Genomic DNA, 14,013 nt, shown 5'->3' on the forward strand with positions numbered 1-14,013 from the left:
TCCTCCCAACCAGTCTCCAACTAGTGGCAGGCTTAAGTATTAACACAGAAGAGTGACGTAGGGGGTTGATTTTGACATTCCCCTACCAAGGCCTAAAGTACATTGAGCTGCAAGGTAAAAAGCCCTTTAGAAACAAAGCAGCTTAAATGTTGTAACCAGTAAAGTATGAGGATGAATGAGACACTTTTTAAAAAAAAAATAAAATGATGCTCACTTGATCTGCAGATGCAGCAAGCAGTACAATGCTGATTATTTTCCTTTGAAACTTTTCTAGCATTCAGAAGAGCATTTTTGGGTGTACAGCATTAGCGTGAAGTACTGGTGGCAATAGGTGTGCAACTGGTGGAGGGGCAAACAATTTGAGGTAATGAATTGGAATCAAGAAAAAGAAAGATTTGTATTTATATAGCACTTTTCACAACCACTAGATGTCTCAAAGTGCTCTACTCCAATTAAGTGTTTTTTGAAGAGTAGTTACTGTTGTACATGGAAACATGGCAGTCAATTTGCGCTCGGCAAGTGCCCGCAAACAGCAATGTGATAATGACCAGATAGTCTGTTTTTTGTGATGTTGATTGAGGGATAAATATTGGCCAGAGCACTGGGGATAACTCCTTCGCTTTTCTTCAAAATAATGCCATGGGATCTTTCACATCCAACCGAGCAGGCAGATGGGGCTTCAGTTTAATATTGCATCCGAAAGACAGCATCTCCAATAGTGCAGCATTCCCTCAGTACTACATTGGAGTTTCAGCCATGATTTTTGTGCTGAAGCCCTAGAAAGTTACTTAAACTCAGAGCCTTGTGGCGACAGTATTATCAACTGAACAAGGCTAACATATTCAGATACTGAATTAGTCCCAATATACTAAAGAAATTTAGTACAAATCCACCTTAAAAGGAAGAGAATGTAAAAAGTTTGGCTCACCCTAAATGACATGCACTGCAAAATGGCACTTAGGACATCTACGAAGAAATACGCACCACCTGCCTGTCCCACTCTCCTAGACTTTTTGGAGTGAAGAACTATGTTACATAGTGTAGCATAGATAAGATACTGCTTGAATCTAGCCAGCCAAGAAGAACATCTGCCACCATGCACCCCTCCCCACCCCCACTCTCCGCAAAAAAATCCTCTCTGCTGGTTGTACATAAAACTAAGTATGGAGTAACCAGTAGGAAAAGAAAGTAGAAAGACTTGGACATTTATTATTGCTATGCTTTTTCTATAAAGTAAATGCAAGGATGTTAGTACTGCTCTAGTTCATTAAGGTTTTATATAGTTGTGGTGCAAGACATGCCATTAACTAAGAAGTTGACTCAGCATTTATTAATTGGAATGTAGCATAAATTTTGTTTTTGGAACCTATCGTAGGACAAATTCCAGATATCTGAAATAACATGCAAAAAGTTGAAATATGGAAAAAAACACCACCAATCTGTAAAAGTAAAATGGTTCCTGTTCAATTGTCAACCGAAAGGATTAAACCATCAAGAGCGCTTTAGGAACTCAAGTCTAAGAATATTAGAGTATGTCATAATTACACCAAATGTTGCCAGAACTTCCGCATTAGTAGGTATACAGTACTTCAGTACCATCTACATGGAACAATTTAGCAGAATTGAAAGGAATATGGACATCATCTGTGGCAGCCTGTGATATGTAAATCTGTCACATCTAATCAGAATCCTATGACTTCCAGTGACAATCCTGCCAGATACCATTAACATAGCAATGACCTTGTCACCAGAGAATGAAGCTTTAAAACTAAATCACATTAAGTCTGATTAATAATAATAAACTACACAAAAAAATAGAAAAAGTAACAATATGGAGCATAATGAACAGCAATTACAGAAGAGATAATGATTTGGAAATTTGTTACATTGATCTCTAGACTGTGTCAGGGTATGTTCCCTCCCCTAAACCTTTCCAAACACTGTACTGCACTGATCCCGATATATGGTTTAAGGATGACATAAGCACAAAAGAGAGAGATGATCTTAGTTCGAAAGATCAAGGTCTAGAAACAGTTTGAGTGGAGATAAGAAACAGTAAAGGCAGGAAGTTACTTGTAGGAGTAGCTTATAGGCCTCCTAACAGTAACCATGCTGTAGGACAGAGTACACAGGATGAAATAATGGGGCTTGTGGGAAAGGTATAACGGTAATTATGGGTGATTTTAATCTACATATAGATTGGGCGAATCAGATTGGCATAGGTAGCCTAGAAGATGAGTTCATAAGAGTGCTTTCAGGTCAATTTCTTAAAGCAGCATGTGGAGCTAACCAGAGAACAGGCTATTCTAGATCTGGTAATGTGCAATGAGACAGGGTTAATTAATGACCTCATAGTAAAGCAACCATACATTCGATTCCGCCATCCAAATCATTAGCATGAATTGTAAATAGTTGAGGCCCGGCACTGATCCCTGTGGCACTCCACTCATTACTTCTTGCCAATCTGAAAATGACTCATTTATGCCTACTCCCTGTTTCCTGTTAGTTAACTCTTTATCCATGCTCATATGTTACCCCCTACATCATGAGTTCTTGTTTGTGTAGTAACTTTTGATGTGGCACCTTGTCAAATGCCTTCTGAAAATCTAAATACACCGCATCCGCAGGTTCCCCTTTATCCAAGTTGCTTGTTACTTTCTCTGGTCATCCCTTGGTAGCAGTGATCTTAACATGATTGGGTTTTGCATTCAGTTTGAGGGAGAGAAGGGTGGGTCTAAGACTAGTTTTTTGAACTTATACAAGGGCAATTATGAAAGAGAAAGCATACAATTCTGTGAAGATTGGACAGAATTAAAAAAACAAATAATGGCAAAAAAAAGGGGAAAATTTAGAGTATGAGAGAAAGCTAGCTAGGAATATAAAAGCAGATAGCAAGAATTTCTGTACGTATTTAAAAAGGAAAAGGGTAATTAAGGTGAGCATTGGCCCTCTACAGGGTGAGTCTGGGGAATTAATAATGGAAAATAAGGAAATGGTGGATGAATTGATCAGACATTTTGCCTCTGTCTTCATTGTAGAGGATACAAATAACATGCCATAAATAATTGTGCATCTAGAGGTGAAAGGGAGGGAGGAACTTAAAACAATTACAATCACTGGGGAAAGAGTATTGAGAAAATTAATAGAACTAAAAACTGAAAAGTCCCCAGGTACTGATGGAATTCACACTCGGGTCTTAAAAGAAGTAGCTGCTGAGATAGAAGATGCATTGATTTTAATTCTCCAAAATTCCCTAGATTCTGGAAAGGTCCCATCAAATTTGAAAATAGTAAATATAACTCCTCTGTTCAAGATAGGAGGGAGACAGAAAGCAGGAAACTACAGGCCAGTTAGCTTAACATCTGTCAGGGAAAATCCTGGAATCTATTATTAAGGAGGTTATGGCAGGGCACTTGTGAAATCATGTAATCAGGCAGGGTCAACATGGTTTTGTGAAACAGAAATTGTGTTTGACTAATTTATTAGAGTTCTTTGAGAAAGTAACAAGCAACTTGGATAAAGGGGAACCTGCGGATGCGGTGTATTTAGATTTTCAGAAGGCATTTGACAAGGTGCCACATCAAAAGCTACTACACAAAATAAGAACTCATGATGTAGGGGGTAACATATGAGCATGGATAAAGAGTTAACTAACAGGAAACAGGGAGTAGGCATAAATGAGCCATTTTCAGATTGGCAAGAAGTAATGAGTGGAGTGCCACAGGGATCAGTGCCGGGCCTTAGTTATTTACAATTCATGCTAATGATTTGGATGGCAGGATCGAATGTATGGTTGCTAAATTTGTTGATGGCACAAAGGTAAGAAAATAAGTTGTGAAGAGGACATAATGAGTTTGCAAAGAGGTATAGATAGGTTAAGTGAGTGGACAAAATTTGGTAGATTGTAGATGGAGTATAATGTGGGAAAATGTGAACTTGCCCACTTTGCCAGTAAGAATAGAAAAGCAGCATTTGTTTAAATGGAGAAAGATTGCAGAACCCTATGGTACAGAGAGATCTCGGTGTCCTGGTACATGAATCAGAAAAAGTTAGTATGCAGGTACAGCAAGTGATTAGGAAGGCAAATGGAATGTTGTCATTTATTGCAAGGGGAATGGAATATAAAAGTAAGAATATTTTGCTAAAGTTGTAAAGGGTGTGGGTGAGATCACATCTGGAGTATGGTGTACAGTTTTGGTCTCCTTATTTAAGAAAGGACATAACTGCATTAGAAGCAGTTCAGAGAAGGTTCACTTGACTGATTCCTGGCATAAGGGAGTTATCCTATGAGGAAAGGTTGGATAAGTTGGGTCTGTATCCATTGGAGTTTAGAAGAATAAGAGGTGATCTTATTGAAACATATAAGATCCTGAGGGGATTTGACAGCGTGGATGCTGAAAGATGTTTCTCCTTGTAAGAGAGACTAGAACTAGGGGATACATTTTAAAAATAAGGGATCTCCCATTTAAGACAGCGATGAGGAGAAATTTAACCTCTCTGAGGGTCGTGAGTTTGTGGAACTCTCTTACCCAGAGAGTGGTGGAAGCAGGGTCATTGAGTATTTTTAAGGCTGAATTAGACAGATTCTTGGTTGACGAGGGAGTCAAAAGGTAGACAAAGAGGGTAGACAAGAAAGTGGAGTTGAGGCCACAGTCAGATCAGCCATGATTGTATTGAATTGTAGGGTAGGCTTGAGGGGCTGAATGGCCTACTCCTGTTCCTAATTCGTATGTTTGTATGTTTTCTGACTTAACTCCTCCAGTTAATTTCCTAAACGATTAATAAGCCTTTATTTCCGTTGGACATATTTTATTCTTTAATTCTCGTTCCTCATTCACTTATCATTCCTCCATTCCTAAGATATGCAGCTGCAGTTAAAAAGGCAAGTGGCAGGTTTGCACCCAGGTTTCTATGATTGGTGTGCTAAATCCAGTTTTTCACAGATCTCACCAAGTCTGGGACCAGGAGACAGGTGCTAGGTTTAATAGCATGAATGTAAAAATTTAAGGTGGGATTTTCTGGCCCCGACACTGATGGGTATCGTCACAGGCGGGCTGGAAATCCCGGCCCTCGTCTTCCAGCATTATGAAAACAAGAATGGAATCACCTACTACAATGGGGTTATATTTTTAACAAATGCAGAGCTTTCCATCGAGTTCCTTCACATGGGTTTCTACGAGTTGCCCAAAACAATGACTTGCATTTATATAGTACCTGCAGCATAATAAATTGTCCCAAAGTACTTCACAGGAGCTTAATCAGAGAAAACAAACTGACACGAGCCAAAGGTGGAGCCATTAGGACAAGAGGCCAAATGCTTGGTCAGAGGTCAGTTCTAAGGATTGTCTTATGGAGAGGGAGAAAGACAGGCAAATCTAGGAAGGGAATTCCAGAGTCTAGATCCTTGATAACTTAAGAATGGTCACCAATGGTGGGGCAAACTTGGGGATGCACAAGAGGCTAAAATTGAAGGAATACAAAGTTCTCAAAGGAATATTGGGCTGGAGGAGTTTAGAGATAGGGAGGGGCAAGGCAAAGCTGCAGACCACCACCTTCTCAAGGGCAATTAGGGATGGGCAATAAATGCTGGCCTAGCCAGTGACGCCCACATCTCATGAACGAATAAAAATCAAAAGCACTTAACTGAAAAGTCAGAGGTGCATTAAAAAAAATTGTGCTTCTGTCATTTTCTTTGAACACTTTCATTTGTCAATTAAAATACTGGAGGAGGAAAAAAAAGGCTGTTTGACTGGGTGAGGCAGTTGGAGGCAGGAGGTCACAAACCAGAGTAGGCAATGTTAGTTATGTTCCAGTTACTGTCCAGGCTGATATTGACTATCTCAGCATAGATTGAAGATTAACCTAATTTGGGCCTTCAATTAAATACTAAATACCAGTATCTCCTTAAGGGCTGGTGACTTCAGCTTCCACACGGTTTCACTTAACGCAGCCAAGAGCTCTCAAAATGCAGCAGACAGACTGTTACCAAGGTTTTTCTTGGGAGTCAAAGAGTACAATTATTTTATATTGTTCAGTAAATTTTCTTCTGTTAGGATTGATTTTCTATCGTCTCATTCCCTTCAATGTTTGTAAAACTACTTTTTCTATCAATGAGTTGTGCTGAGGTCTTCTCAACTTACACCCCCTCCCCCACGATAAGGTTTATCTCTTTTGACATGACTTTTGATTTATAAATTCTGCCTCATGTGATCACATCACCCTCACATAAAGTATCCCCAACCTTTGTAAATGTGTGCACACACAAACTTTCAAGCAGAGTGCAGTTATAACACCAGACAACCCTGTAGCTTACAGCAAGTTCCATAAGAACAATGGAAGGAAAACCTGCATTTGCAAGTCTGGCTGTATTAGTCACACATGAAATGCAGGTAAAGCTGATGTGCTGGTAACTGTCAAGTGGAAATAATTTATGACAGAGGGCCACTGTGATTTTATAAAGCCCATGGGTGCTATAAAAACAAATGTCTAATACATTTATTTATATACTAAGGGGAGAGCAGAATCATGCCACATGTTCAATTCTGTGTTAGTTATACCATCATAATATAATTTTAGGAAACGTTATAATTCAGTCAATTCTACTTCCGCATTAATGAATATCTCAGCTCAAGGAAATGGCAGCTATTGGTGAGAAGCACCAATCTTATTTTCTCCTTCACACCCCCTCTCCCCTATCATGTCACACTTTGAGGTGCTTCAATACAATTGTGGTACATGTAATATTTACTATATACGTTCAATGTGAGTTATACAGTCCGAGCGGTTCTATACAATTTTCAGCCCCTCAGTGCACTATGGCTGAGAGGCCTTAGACAGTGACCTTGCATCTCTGCGGTGGCTGCCCCAAGCTTTAGTGCTTTCCTTGGCACATATGCCTGGACTTTGGAATGTGCCAGTCTGCAACGCTCGGTCGAGGATAAGTCTTTGCATTGGAAGACCAACATAGTTCGGGCAGACCAAAGAGCATCTTTCACCGAGTTGATGATCCTCCAGCTGTAGTTGATATTTGTCTCGGTGAACGGCTCATTGAGCAGAGGTGCTCAGGATGAACCTTGACAAAAGCCACTGCATCTCTCTCCAGGCCTTCTTTGGAAAGCACATTCCACAAGGAGGTGGACAATAGTCTCTTCCCCACCACAGCCACCTTGACAGTAACGTGTGGAGGGGGTGAGACTCCAGGCATGTAGGAAGGTCCTGACGGAGAGGGCCTTTCTCACCACGAGCTAAGCTATACCTTGGTGCTTGTTTGTAAGTTCTGTGATGGGGCATTCTGTCAAATTACTTTGACAGTCTGTTCAGGGAACCATCTGACAGGATCCGCCAACTCCTTTTCCCACAGGGCCTCCAGGACGTTATGTGCAGACCACTATATGATTTGTATTGAAGCACTTCAAAGTGCAACATGATCTATGTAGAAAATTTGAATATCACTGCATTTTTTAGTGCCCATTTCAAAATGTTTTGTAAATTTCTTTATTCATAAAATGTCTAAAAGTATATTTTTGCAAATAAAAAACACCCCTATCAGCCACCAACACCCACTCCCACCCAGTAAAACATCTATGACTGAAAAGTCAGGCCACCTGCTCCCAAATGTCTACTGATATTGCTCTTCAGACTGGCACAGGGTAGAATGGTACTTTGGTGGTGCAAATTGATCCTCTAATTTGCCCTCCCTTTCAGGAAAGGATTGGGACTGCACTGCAGTGCAGTTGACATCAGGATTTAAGTAGAGTGGAGAAATTGAACTTGTATCCTTTCACTTTGCGGTACTACAAGCTCCTCATTGCTGTATTACTGGCATTTGGGGGATAAGTAGCTTTAATCATTCAATAATCAAGCACTTTGTTCAGCAATTCCAAGTTCAATATTTGGACAATGGCTTTTACTTACCAATCCCTGTTTCTGGTCATCACAAGCAACTTTTAAGAGGTCACAAGAACCAGTATGTCAGTGTGGGAGCGTGGAGGTTGCTGTTGCTAAGTTTTTGTGGGCTCATGCGAACGTACATACGATTTAGGAGGAGTAGGCCACTCAGCCTCTCGAGCCTGTTCTGCCATTCAATAAGATAATGGCTGCTCTGATTGCAACCTCCACTCCACATTCCTGCCTTCCCCTGAAAACCTTTCACCCCCTTGTTTATCAAGAATTTATCTAGCTCTGCCTTAAAAATATTCAGACTCTCTTCCTCAAAAGGCAGTGGAAGCAGAGTTCCAAAGACTAACAACCCACTGAGAGAAAAATTTCTCCTCATCTCTGCCTTAAGTGAGCGACCCCTTATTTTTAAACCAGGTCTAGATTCTCCCACAAGAGGAAACATCCTCTCCAAATGCACTCTGTCAAGACCCCTCAGGATCTTAAAGGTTTCAATCATGTCGCCTCTTACTCTTATAAACTCCAGTGGATATAAGCCAAACCTATCCAGCCATTCCCCATAAGACAACCCACTCATTCATGATATGAGTCTAGTAAACCATTCTCTGAACTGCTTCTAACGCATTTATATCCTTCCTTAAATAAGGAGACCAATACTGTACACAGTATTCCAGATGGTCCCACCAGTGCCCTGTACAACTGAAGCATAATCTCCCTACTTTTGTAATCAATTCCCCTCACAATAAACAACAACAGGCTTTCCTAATTACTTGCTGTTCCTGCATACTAGCCTTGTGATTCATGCACTAGGACACCCAGGTCCCTCGGAATCTCAGAGCTCTGTAACCTCTCACTATTTAGATAATATGCTTCTTTTTTATTCTTCATGCCAAAATGGACAATTTCACATTTGCCCACATTGTACTCCATTTGCCAGATCTTTGCCCACTCACTTGAACTATCTATGTCACTTTGGAGCCTCTTTATGTCCTATTCGCAGCTTACTTTCCTACCTATCTTTATTGATGTACATTGGCTGTTATTCATTGATTAACATAAGACACAATGCCTGTGTTTACAAATATAATTACAGCCTCTCAGAAGCCTATAGAATCAAAAAGAGTAAACTCCACATCTTTAGGCTGAAACGCTCTGACAACCCTCTGTGGATCAGGTAGCCATGGGTTACCAATGGGAAATGAAGCTTTGCTCTGAAAGTGTAGGCTGAAGTTATCTCCCCTTAAGAGAAATTAAAGATCATTTTCTGTATCCAATCCCATTAATTGAACACAATCAGCCATAAAATCCAGTAAAGTGCGCTTGTCAAACTCAGATTACACCTTTTTGATGCCCAAGTCACCAAAGTGATTTGTCACACAATAGCTATCAATTGTATGAACAGCACTAAAATGGAGCAATATGAAAACAATTTTTGGGGAAAATACTCCCCAAACTTGCAAGAATGAGTATAATATTGACAGAAACAGGTAATTCACTCAAATAGTAAATGTATCTCCAGAACCAAGAAATCAAGCTGCTAACTTTCCTGAAAATGGAATTTCTTTGGCTACTGCAGATTCTAATCCTTTCTTATTTTTATCTGCATGGATGGAAGAATTAGAAACCACCTAAGTGAACGGCATCAACAATGATCCTGACCATGAAATAATTTCATACCAGATTCAACTGTGAACAGTGTACCAAATGGGAGCTGAAGCAGTGTTTTGGGCTTTTAAAGATTATGACATTACTGAAGTATAATATATTTTAACAAGAATGTTGTGGAAATCCAAGTCTTTATGTTGTGTGACTGAGTGACAATTATGAACCTCAGGTGAAATCAAGCTAAGGATCTGTGGAAGAATGACAGACTTGAGTCCTAGTTTAGGATGCTAATCATCCAGTCATTTCTCACTTTACCAAGCAGTGCCTGGTCCACTGTTATCGATGTATCAGTACCTCACAGCAGTACATCCTATACTCCTGCAAACCATAGTTTATGTAGAATCTGAAAGAAATAGACCCTCCAAAAAATTTACCTCCATCATCAGCCAATTGCAATTCAACAATAGCTGCTAATAATATACATAGAGTTCAGATTCTTGTTCGTCACTGTGTGGATTCTTGCTTTTTTTAAAAAAAAACTTGCTGAAGCACACCCATTATCAGTTCTTGAAAACTTAAAATTTTAGCACTGAAAAATACTAATTACAGAAATAATTCAGAAATACAAGCAGTCTTGCCAATACTGAGCCCCAACATGTTAAGCGAAATGTTGCATGTGCAAGCAGAACACCCCTGTTTCATTCCATGGGTGTAGTCAACCCATCATCCTCTAGATTGCAGTCTCACACCTGTTGCTCAAATGACCTAGGAAGAAAAAGGTCTCACTGCCAACTTCTCATAGTAACCAGGGATGGACCAAAGTCACCCACATCCAGAGAACAAATATAAAACCAAAAACCAGGAATCATAAGCCAATGCCCATCATTTATTTGTTAAATCAGTAGCCCTGTAGATCCAATTTTACAAGAATCTTGGAATCAGATTTAAAGCAACTATTCAAAAGGGACATAAGATACAAATGGCTGAAATTTAAACATATGCTAGGCTGGTAAAAAGATTGAGAAGGGCAATTAAAATGTGCTGAGAATAGCTAAATCCAGCCCATTCTTTTCACAATTGTAGGACTTCTATAAACCAAGTAGGAACTAACATATACCGTTACCATGTAATGAAATCCCATGCTAGAAGACCATTTCTGCAATTTATTACTTTGTGTAAGTGGATGTATGTGCATGTATACTCCGAAATATACGCAATTAGCTCTGAAACAGAGCACTAATACCCAAGAGAACTGATGTATGATATTCAACGATTTGCAATGACTTACAGAATATCCTCGTCCTGAAAACGAATGAGCAGAACTCTGTGGAGGGAAAAGAAAGGAGGAGAATGCATTAGATTTTGCACATTTTTTAACACCTCATAACAAACCCTTTAACAACTTTTAACAATTACAGGCCTATTGTATAGTAGTGGAAGTGATTATGCATATTTTCTGGCAATTGGTCTGTTTTCAACCATGCTTTCTTTGTTAATAGACATAGTTAGATATTTTATCACTATATTGTTTCACATTTTGTCAGGCCTGTATGTTTTGGGTACTACGGTTACCATTTTGACTGATCTGACTTATTTAAATATTTTAAAAAGGTTACAGTGCTCAGACATATAGTGTTCAACCAAAGCGATGCTTATCCTTTTATATAATTTGATTAAGAACCATAGGTTTCAATGTACTGAATTCTCTCTATATTGCAATACATCGTTAGAAATATATATGTATAAAACACACAATTTGCCATATATTAGCTCCTTGTAAAATGACATAGCAAGAACATCTGAAATGGAAAGGAATTTCTCATTTCTTAAAATAAGACTTTGTCTGGTTTAATGTATAAGTGTACCAGGCAGTGCATTACTGAGCCACACAACCAGAAGGTCCCAGGTTCAATTCCTGGCCTCTGCCAAGTTAGCTGCTGCTACAGCGCTAGGGTGTCAACTCAGTGCCCTATATTACTAAGTAGCGGTGGGGTGGGGGAGAACGTGAAGAACAGCACATATTTACACTCTATCTCTACAAAGACGGAGTGTGACTTCTGGGTGAGAGCATGATTGAGCTCAGGTGTGATGTCAACCAGGGTCAATATTCACTATCTAAACCACTTTTGGAGAGTACCTGTGGAACCATACTTCAGAAAGTGTCAGCGTCCTCAGGTGAGAAGAGGACAAAATTGGGGATAAATCGAAGTCCAACAAAGTGCGTCAGCTGTGGCTCAGTTGGTAGTGCTCTCCCCTCCGAGTGAAAAGGTTGTGGGTTCAAGTCCTGCTCCAAAGATTTGGGCACAAAAATGCAAACTGACACTCCAGTGTAGTACTGAGGGACCTGAGGGAATTATGCATTGTCAGACGCACTATCTTTCAGATGAGACTTCAAATCAAGGCCCTGTCTGTTTTCTCAGATGACACTATTTTGAAGAGCAGGGAAGTCATCCCCAGCATCCTGGCCTATATTTATCCCTCAATCAACATCACAAAAACAGATTATCTGGCAATTATCATGTTAGTATTTGTGGGAGTTTGTTGTGTGCAAATTGGCTGCCGTATCACCTACATTACAACAGTGACTACACTTCAAATGTGCTTCATTAACTGTAAAACACTTTGGGATGCCCCGAGACCACAAAATGCACTATAGAAATACAGGTCTTTCTTTTCAAATATTTTCTGTTGCAGCATGTCTTTGCAGATACCTTCCAATCAGAATGTGTGGAAGTAAAACTTGAACATTAGCAAATGTGCAATGTACAGCACAAATTTCAAAATATTCTGGCATCTGTGTATTTCCACTACCTTGGTCCTTCTATCACAACTGACTAGTGTGAAGCAAACATCATCATAAATCCAATGGATGGATATCAGCCAAGAGTGACCATCTGTTTGATGATAAACTGTGACACAAATTACTGCGAATGACACAAAAGCAGCAGAGAAGCTGCTGAAGAAACATTTTTTATCATAAGATAGGTACTAATCATTGGCTCTTTAGCAAACATGTGCTAGCTGGAAGAGTATTCAGCTATGAAATTAATAATCGACCACTGCTGTAATCAGAATTTAATCAAATATTGCAATAATCGGTTTACCTCTGCTTTAGTCAGGTTTCTGAGCTAGCCAGCATTGCTTGCTTCATCAGCCCCAATCAGCTAGTCTTCATCACAGAAATTTTGCTATTTCCTATTTCAATCAAAAGCTCAGAAGGCATTCTACACCTGCCAGCCTTTCTGCTGTGCTAATAATTGCCAATTTGCACATAGCTCTGGCTATATCACTCAATTTGGCCCTGGCTGCTGCACGCATACACCATGATTCATCAGCAACCCCCCCATGACAATTAGAGCCAATGTCTTGACTAACTGGAGCACCCATTCTAGAGGCTCAGCAGACAATTACCAGTCTATTTTCCCATCTCACCCAGAAAAATATGAGAATGTGTAACAATGGCATTCAGTGCCTCTGAAATGTTACCCTTGAGGGAATGAATATTTCAAATTATCACAGCTTTACAACCACATTCAAATTTCAGCATTTGGAAGGATACAGGGCTCATTTAAATGATAATGAAGGTGATCCATTCAATTTACTAAAAAACGGCAAGTTCTTAAGCTGACGGGTCAAGAAACAGCAAAAACCCTTTTAACCATTGTGCATGGCTGTATATAGAATCCTAGAGCAGTACAAACATCAAAGGGATTAGTATGACAAATAAAAGAGAAGGCAAAAATGCTCTCTGCTTTCCTTAGGTCAAAACAACAAAATATGAATGTCACTTATCAGACTCTTAATATACTGCTAAGTTCCAATTACCCCACAGAGCAAGAAATGATAAGAAAATCTAATTTTGGGAGCATACACTGTTGGTTTTGTGCACTGATATTGGGGCTTGAAAGCTATACAAAGCATGCGACAAAGCATTCACAGAGCCCAAACAGAGCCACCTTTCATTAGTAGAGAAAAGCTTTCTCGTCAATTAACAATAAGGGGAAAAATAAATTAAGATGCCATTTTCCCCCACTTCTCCCCAGAGAACACTGCTGCGTCTTTGCTTTCCTCATGTGGAAAGAGCACTTCTATTTTGAGAATGACTAAGAAAGTTTTTAAACATATCTTCAGATTGTTTATTTTCGCTAGGCTGGAATTAGCCACGGTCTCAGAAACAGGGTTAATAGCTCCCCCCCAACCCCGACCAATAAAATAAAATATGAATGATAGTCTCAAGGACCTTTTTGACAGCACTGGTGAATGGCCTAACAGTTTCTAATATATTGCCTTAAGGAAGCAACTCAAATCTTACGCTACATTTATTTCAATTTTTCCCCAGTCACAAATAGCACAGGAACAAAGGGATCATCATCTGGTTGAGAATAATGATTTAATCTTTTGGACAAAATATTTATTTGGCAGCTTTTCAATATACATTTTGTGATACACAGCAATATTTTTGAAATTATATATGCTGTGAATTTCTAATGATAGTGTTGCATATGGTAAAAA

General features: G+C 39.4%; 1 protein-coding gene across 2 annotated transcripts in view; it reads right to left on the reverse strand.

Annotated features, from left to right (window-relative positions):
• fbrsl1 (fibrosin-like 1) overlaps window positions 1–14,013 on the reverse strand; it is a 913,938-nt gene that overhangs the window by 412,363 nt on the left and 487,562 nt on the right. For both annotated transcript variants that reach the window (XM_078554523.1, XM_078554524.1), the window contains one exon: window positions 10,790–10,825. In XM_078554523.1, coding sequence (XP_078410649.1) covers window positions 10,790–10,825 — 36 coding nt within the window. The remainder of the gene's footprint in view (window positions 1–10,789; window positions 10,826–14,013) is intronic.

Source organism: Cetorhinus maximus, chromosome 12 (assembly GCF_964194155.1).
Source record: "Cetorhinus maximus chromosome 12, sCetMax3.hap1.1, whole genome shotgun sequence".
Taxonomy (NCBI): Eukaryota; Metazoa; Chordata; class Chondrichthyes; order Lamniformes; family Cetorhinidae; genus Cetorhinus; species Cetorhinus maximus.